A 16,364-nucleotide genomic window follows, 5' to 3' on the forward strand; every position below is an offset into this window, starting at 1 on the left:
AAGGCATTCAGAAATGTCAACAGATGAGGCATCAGACACACGGGGGAACAAGCTCACGTTAACACAGACACGCACCTACATAATAAGCCGTTTTAAATTTAAAATGTTCAATGCCTTATTGCGCTGAATTGACAGAGCCCGACCCTAATCCCAACATCATTTCTAAATATCTGTCTGAACCCGACCCATCGGGTACCGTCGGGCTCGGTTCAGGTATCCATCCTCTATTGCCTTCCTTCTTTCTACTGTGTTTTTTTTTTTATTTAAGTTTTTATTAGTATTTTCGACCTATTCTTGCCTTACTTCATTCTTTCTACCGTCTTTTTCCAAGTTTTTGTTGTTTTTAAAAAAAGTTTTTGTTGCCTTTCTTCGTCAGCATTTAAATGTTTTCCAGGTACAAGGCTGTTGTTTAGATCAGTGTTTTTAAAACCTTTTTTGAGCCACGGCACATTTTTTACATAAAAAAGATCCCGCGGCACAACACCAACCAAAAATGTTACAAAATGACACATTGTAGCCTAATAAGATCAGAATCTGAATTTTTCCTTTTTAAAAATGTATCCATCGCTGTTACAGGCTTACATCGATGATCTTGGCCCTACTGCTTACATCCTGTCACCAGGTCCAGAGCCATAGAGATAGTTCTCTATCACTCTGACCAGGTCATCCTGTCATAACTGCCATCTTGTGGCAGTAATTCTATTGTTTTAAATCAACAAGGTCATTGTTGCGCTATACTGCCACCTACTGACACAGAATATTATTTAATTTCTCTGCCAGTCATCACATTGCAGGCACAGATGTGCAACAATGGCAAATTATTTGCAGTAACTCAATAGAAAAATTTTGTTGCACCAATTACATAAAATCTGATAATTTCCCACGGCACACAGGACGATCTCTCACGGCACACACCACTAGTGTGGTTGAAAATCACTGGTTTAGTAAATCTATCGCTGACATCGCTGTCTTCCTCTTTATAGAGACTTTTGTTTTCTACCAAAGATTATTCGCGCTGGTACATGGCTTAAAAAAACTGTTCAAAGGGGGTACATTATTGAAAAAAGCTGGAGAACCACTGCTTTAAAACACCAAAGTCACACACTAAAACAAACAAATGAATACCTTACACAACCCTACTTGAGAAGATTTGAACTATCCCTTGCTAATCAGTCCATTTTTTATTCTTCCAAAGATAAATATAAAAAAAAAACTTTTGGGATGCCAGATGCATGTAAGAAATGTCTAGATACTCATACGTGAGAAAATAAAAGTGGGAAATTGTGTTTTCTTTGTAATTTGGGTGAACTAACCCTTGAACTGTATGATTTGTAGTTGACATAAATTTAATATATAAAATACACATTACATGACATACTAAACAACTGTACACAAAACGGATCGTATAATGCAGTATGAAATCTTCACAGTGCCATTCTTTGTATACAAATAATGTTTCTATACATGTTACATTTACATTTTTTAGATTTAGACATGTGATTTTAAAACCTTTACGTTAAACAACTACAGCGAGGAGTTGAGCTGCCGGCAGAGACGGGAGGAGGGGCGACGCTCAGCATCTCAGGACAGATGTTTCCTCCATCACCTGCTTCTTCATCTGGAACAACAACCGGGCAAATACACACATTACTGAGGCATAAAGGTACTAAATGGTACTAAATGGATGGCAAATACACACATTACTGAGGCATAAAGGTACTAAATGGTACTAAATGGATGGCAAATACACACAATACTGAGGCATAAAGGTACTAAATGGTACTAAATGGATGGCAAATACACACATTACTGAGGCATAAAGGTACTAAATGGATGGCAAATACACACATTACTGAGGCATAAAGGTACTAAATGGATGGCAAATACACCCATTAATGAGGCATAAAGGTACTAAATGGATGGCAAATACACCCATTAATGAGGCATAAAGGTACTAAATGGATGGCAAATACACACATTACTGAGCCATAAAGGTACTAAATGGTACTAAATGGATGGCAAATACACACATTACTGAGGCATAAAGGTACTAAATGGTACTAAATGGATGGCAAATACACACATTACTGAGGCATAAAGGTACTAAATGGATGGCAAATACACACATTAATGAGGCATAAAGGTACTAAATGGATGGCAAATACACACATTACTGAGGCATAAAGGTACTAAATGGATGGCAAATACACACATTACTGAGGCATAAAGGTACTAAATGGTACTAAATGGATGGCAAATACACACATTACTGAGGCATAAAGGTACTAAATGGTACTAAATGGATGGCAAATACACACATTACTGAGGCATAAAGGTACTAAATGGATGGCAAATACACACATTAATGAGGCATAAAGGTACTAAATGGATGGCAAATACACACATTACTGAGGCATAAAGGTACTAAATGGATGGCAAATACACACATTACTGAGGCATAAAGGTACTAAATGGTACTAAATGGATGGCAAATACACACATCACTGAGGCATAAAGGTACTAAATGGATGCATATGTGCACATTGAAGACACTTTCTGTTTCTTTTTTTTTTTTTAAGATCTTTGATAAATAAATGCTGACACCTTGATGATATCTACAGTAGACAAGAGATCATGTTAGAGGTGATTGAGAGCCTCTATTTAAAGGACAAATCTGGCACAAAATGTCGACCGTTCTCTGGGATATGTTTTCATATTAATCGATAGTGACCAGTTTTAGCGCAAACCGCTAATTAGCTTATAACGCTAGTCGTCGGGGCACGAGGAAAGTAAAAATAAATCTTTATTTCTATACCACTAACAAGGCTCAAAATAGCACCACACTTCCACGGTAGCATAATGAGGGTCCCTACTTGTAAACTGAAGCATTGAGAACTTTGTAAGTGTACAGACAGTTTATTAAAAAGATAGTTTATAAAGACAGTACCGTTCATGTTAACAGACAGGCGCCATCTTGGGAAAACAGTCACGACCAGTTGAACGACGAAAGCCGTGTAACCAGTAACATGCTGCGTTCCAGACACAATTTTTAGCCCGTAAGTTACGACTTCAAGTCAGGACTCACTACTTGGTAGCGTTCCAGACGAAGTCACGACAAACCCCTCTAGCTAGTGTTAGCTAGCGGCTACCTAACGTTGACGTTAGCTAGCACTAGCTGATACTAGCGATTTCTAGTCGGTGACATATTTTGGGCTTAATTTAATAAACATAACCTGCAGTAGTACACAATCGTATGAGTATTGTTTTGATTACAATGTGCAGAATTACTTTATGTTTCCTATTTATGTCTATTTATTTCTATTTCTCACCGTTAATCACCGGCATGTGTGTGTGACGTCAAAAACTGTAACTGGGAGAACAACAATCTGGTATGAGTTCACGGGGAGTAAGTTACGGGTTTGACTGCCGTTCCAGGACACTTTCACCGAGGTTGTGAAAACACGAGTTACGGGTTGCCTGGAACGCGGCCATAGCTCAAGTACGGCGTTCGTCGTGACCCAAGATGGCGTCTGTCTGTTAACGTGAACGGTACTGGCTTTCTAAACTATCTTTTTAATAAACTGTGTGTATGCTTACAAAGTTCTCAATGCTTCAGTTTACATGTAGGGACCCTCATTATGCTACCGTGGAAGTGTGGTGCTATTTTGATCCTTGTAATGGCGCTTTTCCATTATATGGTACCTGCTCGACTCGCCTCGACTCTACTCTACTCTACTCGCCTTTTTTGGTTTTCCATTACGAAAAAAAGTACCTGGTACCTGCTAACAGGTACTTTTTTTAGTACCTTCTCAGTCGAGGTTCCAAGCGAGCTGAGGCGAGCCGGAAAGGTGACGTGAAAGCGACAGACGGGGGTGTCCTGAACAAACCTGCTATTTTTAAACAGTTTAGCCAGCTGTGTGTTTTTTTTTGCTGCCTCCAGCTTCTTTAGAAACTAAATGTGTCTTCTGGCAACAACAACACACCTTCCACGTTCTGTGTGTGTGTCGCGTTAGGTCACGGCAGTTTACTGCGGCGCTTGTTTCAGTTCTGCGGAGGCTCCAGGCAGAGCTTTCGCCGTATCCTACGTACACACACACACATGCTGGCTCGACGCACACACCAGCTGACAAATGTATACATCAGGCCACATATTACACAGGCTACGGAGAAAGCTCTGCGTGGAGCCTCCGCAGAACTGTAAAACAAGCTCAAGTGGCCTGATGTTATACTTGTGCGCTGGTGTGTGCGTCGAGCCGGCAATACGACCAGCCACGCTGAGGCGGGACTAAAATCAGCAATGGAAAACGGACGCACAGTGTGTCGAGTCGAGTCGAGTCAAATAGAGTCGAGGCGAGTCGAGCAGGTACCATGTAATGGAAAAACACCATTAGTGGTATAGAAATAGCGATTTCTTTTTACTTTACCCGCAAACTCATTTTCCCAGAGGGCCACACTGGAAAAAGAGGATCACTCCAAGGGCCACACATGTAGAGTTTATTGACGTGCTTTTGTTAATGCATGTCACTTTTTAAAAACATTTTGGTAGCTTTTTTCCTCATTTTTGTTGTTTTTGTTCCAGCGTTTTTGTAGCTTTCTCATTTGTCACCTTTTTGTAAATTTGTTGCGTTTCCCGACATTTTCGTACGCTTTCTGTCGCATTTTTGTTGACATGAAGCCCTACAAAAGTCATCAAAAGAGTTCCTTCTGTGGGAATTTCGGAGTCTCAGAGTCGGCAAATCTGCCATATTCTGCTTTGAACGTCAGGTAATTGCAGTTTAAAAAACACTTTCCTGTGTTCTTTGGTTTGGCGCACAACTAGGCGGGCCAAAATGTATTGTAAACCCAAATTTATATACGGGCCGGATCTAAATCTGCAAGGGGCCGGATTTGAGTTTGACACGTGCCCAACATCATGCCACCACCAGAAACTTCAAAGTGTTCACTCCGTTTGCTCTGAAGAACAGCACCCACTTCCTGTTTTGGGCTCTAACGCGACCCAGAAGTTTTGTCCCTTCTGCCGTAGCACTGCTGAGCAAACCATCTCGCTGGCCTCGTATGGATCTGTTCTCGTTGTTGTTAATGTACGTGTTCTGTGTGTCTTTATACCTGTTTTTATGTATCTGTTGATGTATTTTGTCCGTGTAGGTTTATTGGCCTAGCCTGGATGCCAGCCGAACTTAGCCCCGCCCACAACATTTGAGGTCGGGAAGTTCGGTCTGGACTTGATCCGTTGTGGAGCAACTATGCTCGAACCAATGTTTGGACCAATCAAATTGTCAGGGCGGGCTTTATACGATGATTGACAGATGATCAACAGTAATGGAATCAACCACGTCACCAAAGAGCGTCTGGCCGTCCTTCCTACGGGATTCGGCAAAAGTTGGTCAATAAGAAGATGGGGCGTTGCTCTGATTGGTTGTAGGTCTATCCAATTGAGTGCAGAGGCATTTTCTTTCCTGGTTCGGTTGAAACACGCCATAGATATATATACCCACGCCCCAAAATCACAGCCCAATGGAGTAGTATCAGACTCATATTCTGACTACAATCTGAGTATGACCACGTCAGCTATTATTGCCCATGTGCATGTAACAGACTGTGAAAACAAATTGCCCCCACGGGACATAAATATGTATTCTATCTATTCCCTCTGACACTCATCTTAGCAATGATTCGGTGATGGTTATAATAAACCGGTGCAGAGCCCGTTTGAAACATGCCTGTGAGGAAAGGACAGGTATCGCTGCTTGCAGCTTTCTGGAGAACCGCTCATCCAAACAACTTCACACTCGCCACCGCACTTCTTTGGGTGTGAAGTCGAACGGATGAACGGTTATCGAGAAAATCAAAGGACAGACAGACAGATTTTTACTCAGATAAAATCTTCTTTAAATCTTCCTTAAATGTACAATAATTAATTTAAATGAGTTCTAAGTTGTCAGACCGGTTTAGGTTTCCTCTTGGCTTGCATCATTTCTTGCTGCTGCTTCAACCGTACTTCCTCCAGACTCATACAGCCACCTGTTAACACACACACACACACACACACACACACACACACACACACACAGACAGACAGACAGACAGACAGACACACACACACACACACACACACACACACACACACACACACAGACACACACACAGACAGAGACAGACACACAGACAGACAGACAGACAGACACACAGACACAGACAGACAGACAGACAGACAGACACACACACACACACACACACACACACACAGACACACAGACAGACACACAGACACACACACACACACACACAGACACAGACAGACAGAGAGAGACAGACACACAGACAGACACACAGACACACACACACACAGACAGACAGACAGACAGACAGACAGACAGACACACACATAACAGTCACATTAATGTATAACAAACATACACAACATGAGAAATCTTCCTTTGTGTGCGTCTCACCGACACTGCTGGGGTCAATGGAGACGTACGCCATTGCTCTGCTCAGCCGAAGCTCCTCTAAAGCGGCGAGCTCCGCCTCCGCCTCTGCTCAACCAATCACACGTCACATAGCATAAATAACATGGAAAACAGTGATATAAATCTGACCACGGATGAAACACGGACGCGACGACTCACTTCTCTGGATCTCTCTTCTTTTCTTGGGGTTCGGAGGGATGACGGTGAAAGCTTTGTGACTGAAAGAGAAAAACACACTCGCTTGGTTTATCGTCTGCGTTGTTACACATCAACATTATGAGTCAGCAGATTGTTCCAGGACCTGAATCCTCCAACTTAGAGGTCCCATGGTATGAAAATGTCACTGTGAGGTTTTTTAAAATTAATATGAGTTGGGAAAGAGACTTCAGATACAGTATTAGAGGACCACTAAGGTCTATATAAAAGAGACTTCAGATACAGTATTAGGGACCACTAAGGTCTATATAAAAGAGACTTCAGATACAGTATTAGGGACCACTAAGGTCTATATAAAAGAGACTTCAGATACAGTATTAGGGACCACTAAGGTCTATATAAAAGAGACTTCAGATACAGTATTAGGGGACCACCAAGGTCTATATTAAAGCATCCAAAGAGCACCATGTCATGGGACCTTTAAAGGGGAATTCTATTTTTGGGGGAGATTTTTTTAGATGGCAAACCTAAAAAGCCAAAGAAGGAACTCTGGACAAAATAAAAATAAAAATGTAGGCCTTTATTTTATAGGACATGAAAGGGGAGAGAGGGGGAATGACATGCAGCAAAGGGCCGCAGGTCAGAGTCGAACCCGCGTCACTGTGTCGAGGAGTGAACCTCTATATATGGGCGCCTGCTCTACCAACTGAGCTATCCGGGCGCCCAGAAAACAATATCTTAAACAAACGTTGCTTAAGTTGATGAATTCATTGCTTTCATGATGATTGAGGCAAAAGGCTGAAAGAAAGAAAGAAAGAAAGAATGCAAGAAAGAAAGAAAGAAAGAAAGGAAGGAAGGAAGGAAGGAAAGAATCCAAGGAAGAAAGAAAGAAAGAAAGAAAGAAAGAAGGAAAGAAAGAAAGAAAGAAAGGAAGAAAGAAAGAAAGTAACAAGAACGAAAGAATGCAAGCAATAAAGAAAGAAAGCAAGGAGGAAAGAAAGCAATAAAGAAAGAAAGAAATAAAGGACAGACAAAGACAGAAAGAATGCAAGAAAGAAAGCAAGAAAGCAAGAAAGCAAGAAAGCAAGAAAGCAAGAAAGAAAGAAAGAAAGAAAGAAAGGTTGTAATCTTTACACATTTACATCGCGGATCCATTGTTACATCTCTTTTAATTATTATGTATTTATATTGACTGTTGCCATGGTGAGAAGAGCAATGAGGTCCAACAGGAGAAGAACTGAAGGTTGAAGGGATAACAAAAGAACAATATTTTTCTTTTGGGCCAAATTATTTTCTTTTGCTTCTCTATTTTTATTTAGTTTTTCTTGTGATATACTGAATACTTTCACCTTTCACCCCTTCTTCAGTCATCTAAACATCCAGATCTGAGATCTGAGATTAGGGCACTGAAGACACAGACATGTGATGCGATGGGGGTGGGGGACCGGACAGAAACCACTTCATCTAAAAGTGATCATCACAGGGTACATTTGGCTGGAGTCAGCTGTTTATGGACTCTGCGTGCAGGTTTGCAGCAGTTCACCTGCAGGTCTGTGATGCCAGCGGGGGGGTAACGTGTGTGGGATTAATCCTGCAACAGATGGCCACAGACAGCAGCAGGGGGACGGATACTTCACGACAGTATTCCTGCCTTTTATTAGATACAAGTTGTATCACGATACCATATCATATTGATGCTTCGGACAACAATGCGATATTTGCTGATACCACAAAGTATATAACAATACTATTAATAACAATTAGAAGTAAGGGTACTCATGTGGACAAAAATCTGAAGTGCCGGTAGTGAGTATTGGTAAGTACTGGCCCGGGGCGGAGCCACATGTTGTAAACATTCAGGGCTCAGCCCAAACCTAGTATAGAGATTTTTCCCCCCATTCATGGCAGCTATTGCACAATTTTTCAAGCAATTTGATATTAGAACGCCTAATTTGTGATAGTTGCAAAGGAAAAACTGTATGTGATTACCATAAAGTGGGCATGTCTGTAAAGGGGAGACTCCACAGAACCAATTTTCATTCAAATGTCTGGAGGTCAGAGGTCAAGGGGCTCCTTTGAAAAATGGCCACGCCAGCCTAATGGAGTGTTATTAATTAGTCTCATATGATACCATATATCCAGCTTCACTCTAGCTTTAAAAAGGAGCCCGCTACAGCCTCTGAAAGACAGTAAAGTCGGTCCAATATTCGGGGCTTTTGAGAAAACATATGGCCCCAGAAGCCGCCCTCCTCTCTCCTCCCCTCCCCTCCCCTCCCCGCCCCTGCTACTGGCCCATTTTCAGGCACTGGACCTGGGTGCCCTCTCCTGTCTCACCTCTGACTTCTTGTCTCCGCTCGGACACCCTGCTGCTCCCTCTGACCCGGACAGGCGGTCATCTCCCGGCATTTTGGGTTACCAGCAGCCGCATGTTTCCCAGACTGACTCGCCCTCCGACTCTCCGGGTTTGTTCTTGTGGTTGTTTTGGGGGCGGTGGAGCTGGACCTGGCCCTCCTTCCACAGCTCGTTTTCAAGGCGGGACCCTCCGCTCCGGTGCGCCCCTCACACCTGTCCCGCGGCGGACACCTCGGACAGCTCGACGCGCGGCTTTTACGCACAGCGGGGACTGTGAGCTGACTTTGTGCTCCGTTAACCGTGCGCACCTTCACCGGTTTGGTTTTTTCGAGGGTTTGGCTCGTAGCCTCCACTGGTTTGGGCTTGAGAACTTTCGTGGCTTGCATTTTTAAGTCAAAGTAACGCTTCTGTCTTCATGGAAGTCATCTTAAAAACTTAAAAAAAAAATCTCAATTGTTCCTCTCAGTGGTTCGGTTGCTATGGACGGTGCACCCATAGGTTGCACCATAGCAACTAGAATGTCAGTCAAGTCACACAGATCAGGGTAGGAGTTCCGGTGCGAACTTTCAAAATAAAAGCTTAATTAAAATGAAGAGGAAATGTTTTCATGAGAAGAATGAAAGAAAATGGGGATAACAACAACAAAAATACCGGTTAAGGTCAAACCTGTTATGCTGATGGATGGCATGTGGGTGCATTTTGTGCACTTTTGTTTTTAGCAGCTCAGTGCCTGCTTCACTGTTCATTTCTCAATATCATCCGGCACTAGGGCTTTGTATTGCCAATGATTTACCGAATTGATTCTATTCCCGATTCACAAGCTCCTGATTCGATTACATTTCTAATTCAATATAAATTTCAGTTACAATGCCAGTTTTGCTTGCTATAAAAGATTCTCAGAGAACTTCTGCTGTAAATTGTACAAGCAAGAAGCAACCCTTAAAATATATTTTATTATGCACCAGGTTACATTAAGAACTGACCCCCAGAAAGTTTGTTTACTGTACTACTGAAGTTGCTACTTTTTATTTATATAGCCATGGTGAAAAGGGAGATATTAAAAGATCGATTTCTGGATTTTATTAATTGATACTGTATCAGATCACTCAAACTAAAATCTATTTTAATTGGAGAATCAGTTATTTGAACCCAGCCCTATCCTGTTTTAGTCGTGCAACAGAAAACTCAGATTGGACAGATAGTCTAGCTAGCTGTCTGGATTTACCCTGCAGAGATCTGAGGAGCAGTTAACCATAGTCCTCACAAATCCACCAGAGGTTAGAACGCCAACACAGAGACAGAGGAAGGGGACGGATATCCGGCCGAAATGAGGGACATCTGGTGGGAATTTCCTAGCCTGGTCCTACCAGACTCTGGTCCACTAGCCTGGTCCTACCAGACTCTGGTCCATTAGCCTGGTCCTACCAGACTCTGGTCCATTAGCCTGTTCCTACCAGACTCTGGTCCATTAGCCTGTTCCTACCAGACTCTGGTCCATTAGCCTGGTCCTACCAGACTCTGGTCCACTAGCCTGGTCCTACCAGACTCTGGTCCATTAGCCTGGTCCTACCAGACTCTGGTCCACTAGCCTGGTCCTACCAGACTCTGGTCCATTTCATTGGTCCAGAGAGTCTGGCCTCTCTACATTGACAAGTGTTAACTTCCTTGAAGGCGGGTACTCTGTTGAAGTTTAAAACTACTGGATCTGCCCAGAGCCACTCTGGATCTGCCGTAACCAATCGCTAACGTTTGGTCGTGACGTCGGCTTAGCATCGCTAGCGTTAGCCTTAGCCAACTCCTTCACCACTAACAGAGCGAGCTGGAAAATCAAACTGTTCCCGAACCCCGTGGGGAGGAGGACCACAACATCATGGCCACCAACACAACTCAGCAAAGATTGTTCTTGCTCGGACTTTAACTTCTGGATTTTCGGCAGCGTTGTCACAACGGACCGAATGGCTTTGCTCGCATCTTTCTCCGCCGCCATTACAGAACTACAACTCAAACTAGCGCACAACCTCAACGTCATCGTTCTCAGCCACTCCCTCTGTTCACTGATTGGACCGGTAAAGATTTGGCCGGAGAAACCCCGCGAATATACCGCAAACCCAGATGTAGTACTGAAGGGAAATGAAAGTTGAGGGGAAGTACGTAGGAGGGCAGAGCCAGGCTAGGAATTTCCGGTGGCAACAGAGCAATCCCAGAAGTGGAACGTCGTGGATATCATATCATATCAGACACCAGAGTGAGTTGACTGCAATAAACTTACAACATTTTATTTCAGCAAAAAAATGCCACTCGATCCACTGAGATCAGGTCACATCAGAGAGCGAGGAGGAGGGAAAGAGAGAGAAATAAAAGACGAGGAAATGATGTAGAACAGGTGGCAAAAGGAGGGAAGAGAGGAGAACCAATCTAACATAATATTCTACTAATCCTGCGTCCTCTGCACAAACTATATATCCTGGACTTTGCACATCTCTCAAATATGTTTTGCACATCCTGCATTAATCTATGCAGCCTCTTTTCTCTTTCTTAATGTTATTTAGGTATATGTATTTAAGGATGGACCGATTTTCAGCCCTGGACGATCATCATCATGGCCGTTCCTTGGCAGTTTGCAGATGATCTGCATCATGTTTTATTTACCTGATAACCGATAAAGTTAATACATTAAAAAGTGCGCTACTTTGGCTCGGCTACAGCTCTGTGTCTGTCCCTCTGCTTCGGTTTGTGTTACGTTGAAATATTCTAATTTATAAAATTATGGCTTAAAGCATTTAAACAATGTTTTGGGGTGGAGTTTGTAACATTATAAAATCTTGATTTTGACTTTTCATTTTCACTGTAAATGCATATCTGTTCCAAATATCGGTTATCGGTTTCATTAACTACTAATAATCGGCATTGGTATCGGGGAAAAACAGTATCGGTCCCTAATATGTTTGTGTTTGTGAGTTTATTTTGAAGGCAGAGCCGCGTGGTTTCCGGTGGTGTCCTGACTGTGTGTGTGGAGTTTGACGCAGATACAGATTAAAATCCGTGACGCAGCAGAGTACGTGTTGCCAGTATGGGTCCGAGGCCTTCAACCTGCTGTCTGTCCAATCACAGAGGCTCATCCAATTACTGACACGCGACTCCACTCAGGTTACACCACAGGTCACGTGACCTCAAATTAACAGATTACAGCGTATATATCACCCAGCCTGTGTGTGTTTTGTTTTGTTAAACTACTTTTACAAAACAACAGTTTGATTTAAAGAAAATTAAAAGTAGTGAGAATATAATAAACTTTGACTTTTTTCCAAGTTAAAAAAAACAAAATCCTTTTTTCGTCTCAATACTTGTTAGCCTATTGCATATTTTTGCATATTGCAATTAAAATATACTCTTGAATCGATTGCCTTTTATTAAAGCAGGAATTTTGTTTGAGTTTATTTTGTTTTGGGTCAATGCAAACATTTTATTTTTTCTAATTTAATTGAAATAAAATGATTGCAGGGGAAAAAGAAAATATCCAAAACAAACCATGGTACATTTATTTTAAAAAGAAGGAGAAATCAATATTATTTAAATTAACTGAAGAAGAGATTTAAACTTTGAACTGTTAAATATTTTGTGTAGAATATTACCCTCTGCCATGTTGTTGTTACCTTGTCACCTGTTCTGCTTTATGCTTTGTTTGGTTGCTAATCATTTTGCTTCTATGTTTTGTGCTAAATTCTGCTCGTGTTGTCTCTCTTTTTTTTTGCTTAACCCTCCTGTTGTTCTCGGGTCAAACTTTCTATATCAGAACTATGACAAAAGAACGTTGAAAAAAGTGACAAATGTTGGAAAAGAATGCAAAAACGCAGGAAAAAACGCTGAATAAAGTGACCAAAAAAAAAAAAGGAAAAAGTGACAAAAGAAACATAAAAAACATCGCCGAAGGTGAAAAAAAGTGACAAAAAAATTGGAAAAAAAACGCCAAAAAAGTGACAAAAAAACGTAGAAAAAAGCATAGAAAAAGAACAACAAGATGTTGAAATTTCGACCCAGAAAAACACAAAGTTGCACAGTCGACGGGAAGCCAACACAAGGGTTAAAGAATTCATCAATTGTTGCCAAGTGATTTCTATCCATCACTTAATCGGTGAATCAGCCAGTTGTCCTAGAATCAATAAATATGGGCTTTCTCCCGTCATATTCAACAGAAAAATGTTTTTTTGGAGCCTAGGGGTCCCAATATGGCTCCAGGAGGCCCCCCCTACAGAAAAAGGGGGTTTTGGAGCCCAGGGGTCCCAGTATGGCTCCAGGAGGCACCCCTACAGAAAAAGGGGGTTTTGGAGCCCAGGGGTCCCAGTATGGCTCCAGGAGGCCCCCCTACAGAAAAAGAGGAACCCATGTTACTATTAGGGCTGGATTAAAATAATCGAGTCTCTAATTAAAATTGATCTTTGTCTAAGTGATCCGTTATCGATTTAATAAAATCCCGAAATCGATCTTTTCATATATGCCTTTTCACTACGGATGTGGCATTTTTAACCCCTGAATAATCATGCATTTTATTAATTTGCACTGTCCCCTTCTTAAATAAAAACGGAATTGAATTGAATAAAGATTATAATCTTTGATTACGCTGGTAATAATTACTCATGCAGAACGCTGAATGCCGGATAATTAAGTGTCCTATTTGTAGGTTATCCATTACTGGATAATAGGTTGGGTGTAATTGGCTACCAAATTGGGAGAAAGAGGGATACAATCTGATACAAATGTATGAAAAAGGAAATGTGGGAACATATGGCCTAATTTTGGAACAAAAAATCTTAGAAATGTGGGAACATAGGGCTGTGGGAATATAGGGCCTAATTTTCAGTGAAAAAATCTTAGAAATGTGGGAACACAGGGCCTAATTTTGGAAGAAAATCTTAGAAATGTGGGAACATAGGGCTCTGGGAACATAGGGCCTAATTTTCAGTGAAAAAAAAAATTCTTAGAAATGTGGGAACATAGGGCTGTGGGAATATAGGCACGCTCCCGGAGTAACATGCATGCTGCAGCTCGGTTGTTTCTGGGAGAGTCTGTGCGGTCCTCCTGAGCTCTGAGTGGTGCTGTCTCGCCGCCGCCGCCGCCCTGTGAAAACTGCCTTCCATTGCATTTCTCCTTCCATCCAGCGGACTAACCAGGCCCCTCGCAGCCGCTTCACGGTGGCCCAGAGGCGGGCTGATTCCCACCACAGACCCGGCAGGTGTAGTAGCGGTGGTGGTACACCGGAGGACAGCGGGCCCCACAACCCCCCGCCTTGGTGCTGGATTTACGGACTGCTCCGTGGGAAAAGCCCGGGATGTGACGAAATCCTAATCAAAGTGCGACACATGCACACAAGCCTATGCACATCATAAACAGGGCCTGTTTTGCGCTGCAACTTTGCGGTTTTTTGTTGCCTCTCTGCAAGAGTTTAAAGGCAGATCATCGCAGGTGAGGCTGGGGGATTATTATCTGGGGGAGCGTGACGCGCACTTCGCAGCAGCAGCCCCTGCGCTGTCAGACGAGGAAGTGAGGCTTCATACACGCCCATTTCAGCCTGTCGACCCTGCTGTAAAAGCATAGAGCCGCTCATCAGAGAACAGCAACAGACTTTCTAAACATGCGTTCACTTTCGGATGGACGACACCGGGAATAACCTGCAGGACGACGCCGATTTCAGCGGGTAGGTGACCGAAGCGCTTCACGCGTAACGTGGACGTGACAATTTCCCCCAAATGTTATTATCGTGAGACTTCTGCACTGTGAAGGCCTGTCTCCATCTTTCTTTTTTTTGATAGTCACATGCATGATCTCTGGCCTAAGTGTCAGTGGCGTGCAGCGTGACTCATAATTAGTGTCATTGCCGTCGTCTGCGGGAATAAAGTGTCGCTGGCAGGTCTACAGTTTACAGACTGCGGGCCAGATGTGAGCATCTGCCCGCACTCTGTGTGCGTGGCGAAGCACCTGCTTGCGTGATGATGTTGCGTGAATTTAGCTGAGTTTAGGCTGCAGACTGAGTCCCTTAATTCAACATGAAACCCCCCCCCCTTTTGAGGAGATTTTGCACCCACTTCCATCTGTAGGCAGCTAACTTTGCATCTATCTTAGTCGTTTTGCATTTTTGTGTGTGATTGCGTTGCATTTATTTTAGTCGCGTTGCTTCCTGTTTAACATATTTAGTCATTTTGCATCTGTTTGTGATTGTCTATATATTTTTAAGTCATTTTGCAGCTTTTTTGTGATCGTTTTGCTTCTATTTTTTAGTCGTTTTGCATCTTTTTTTGTGGTCGTTTTGCATCTATATTTAGTCCTGTGGAGATAACTTTCAGTATGTTGCACTGTAGTAGCCTAACTAGGACTGAGTATCGCCAATAATTTCCCGAATCAATTCGATTCCGATTCACAAGGTCCAGATTCGATTACATTTTCGATTCATTATCAAGTAGGTTTGGGAAATTTCAGTTACAATACAAATTTTGCTCAGAAATAAACCAGATTCTCAGAGAACTTCTGCTGTAAATTGTACGAACAAAAAGCAACCCTCAAATATGTTTTATAATTCACCAGGTTCATGTTTACATTAAGAACTGACCCCCAAAAAGTGTATGGTGGGTTATACATCAGTGGTGGTTTTAAAAGATGGATTTCGGGATTTTTTTGAATCACTATCAGATCACTTAAACAAAGATCAATTTTAATTAGAGACTCAAATATTTTAAAGGCATACTATGTAACATTTCTCTCTTCGGTCCCCCTACAGGTGGTCTCATTGGAACTACAGCCGCGCGAGCTGTAGTTCCGCTGTAGTTCCAATGAGACCACCTGTAGGGGGACGAAGAGAGAAAAGTTACATAGTATGCCTTTAACCCAGCCCTAATAGAAACATGGGTACCTCTCTTTCTGTAGGGGAGGTTGGGGGGGGGGTCCTGGAGCCATGCTGGGACCCCTGGGCTCCAAAACCCTCTTTTTCTTTAGGGGTGCCTCCTGGAGCCATACTGGGACTCCTGGGCTCCAAAACCCTCTTTTTCTGTAGGAGTGGCTCCTGGAGCCATACTGGGACCCCTGGGCTCCAAAACCCCCTTTTTCTGTTGATTATGACGGGACAAAGCCCATATTTATTGATTCTAGGGCTAAGATAATTGGCTGATTCACCGATTAAGTGATGGATAAAAATAACTTGGCAACAATTGATGAATTCTTTGTTTCTTTATCATGCAATCAAACGGAATAGGTTTGCAAAAAAAAAATCTGATTTGAGAGCAAAACTATCAAGCAATCAAAAATGTTTTCTTGCAAGTCAAATACATTCGTGGTTAAACTGTGAATCCAAAAGTTTTGTTTGCAAATCTAAATTAATCAAAAATGTATTTGACTTGC

At 42.3% G+C, this 16,364-nt stretch overlaps 2 protein-coding genes across 5 annotated transcripts in view; one reads left to right on the plus strand and one right to left on the minus strand.

Moving 5' to 3' along the window:
- Positions 1 to 1,335: 1,335 nt before the first annotated feature.
- zgc:194621 (uncharacterized protein LOC795037 homolog) lies at positions 1,336 to 9,570 on the minus strand. The gene is made up of 5 exons (XM_031285177.2): positions 8,961 to 9,570; positions 6,630 to 6,688; positions 6,453 to 6,536; positions 5,945 to 6,021; positions 1,336 to 1,618 (listed from the first exon to the last, which is right to left on the minus strand). The coding sequence occupies exons 1-5, from the start codon at positions 9,362 to 9,364 to the stop codon at positions 1,574 to 1,576; spliced, it is 669 nt and encodes a 222-aa protein (XP_031141037.1). The 5' UTR covers positions 9,365 to 9,570; the 3' UTR covers positions 1,336 to 1,573.
- Positions 9,571 to 14,044: 4,474 nt separating this feature from the next.
- The window catches only part of si:ch211-230g15.5 (polyhomeotic-like protein 3), a 37,019-nt gene continuing 34,699 nt past the window's right edge, over positions 14,045 to 16,364 (plus strand). For 3 of the 4 annotated variants that reach the window (XM_031285175.2, XM_035991320.1, XM_035991321.1), the window contains exon 1: positions 14,045 to 14,670. The gene's annotated coding sequence lies outside the window, so the exon portion shown is untranslated. The remainder of the gene's footprint in view (positions 14,671 to 16,364) is intronic. The other variant, XM_031285176.2, reaches the window with a different exon arrangement.

Source organism: Sander lucioperca, chromosome 14 (genome assembly GCF_008315115.2).
Source record: "Sander lucioperca isolate FBNREF2018 chromosome 14, SLUC_FBN_1.2, whole genome shotgun sequence".
Classification (NCBI taxonomy): Eukaryota; Metazoa; Chordata; class Actinopteri; order Perciformes; family Percidae; genus Sander; species Sander lucioperca.

Excerpts from the sequence above, each read along its gene's own strand:
- zgc:194621 (XM_031285177.2), bottom strand. The coding sequence starts at position 9,364 with ATGCAAGCCACGAAAGTTCTCAAGCCCAAACCAGTGGAGGCTACGAGC. Across the intron at positions 6,689-8,960 it reads GCGGAGACAAGAAGTCAGAG|TCACAAAGCTTTCACCGTCA; the intron begins GTGAGACAGGAG and ends TTTCTCTTTCAG. Across the intron at positions 1,619-5,944 it reads CCAAGAGGAAACCTAAACCG|ATGAAGAAGCAGGTGATGGA; the intron begins GTCTGACAACTT and ends TTGTTGTTCCAG.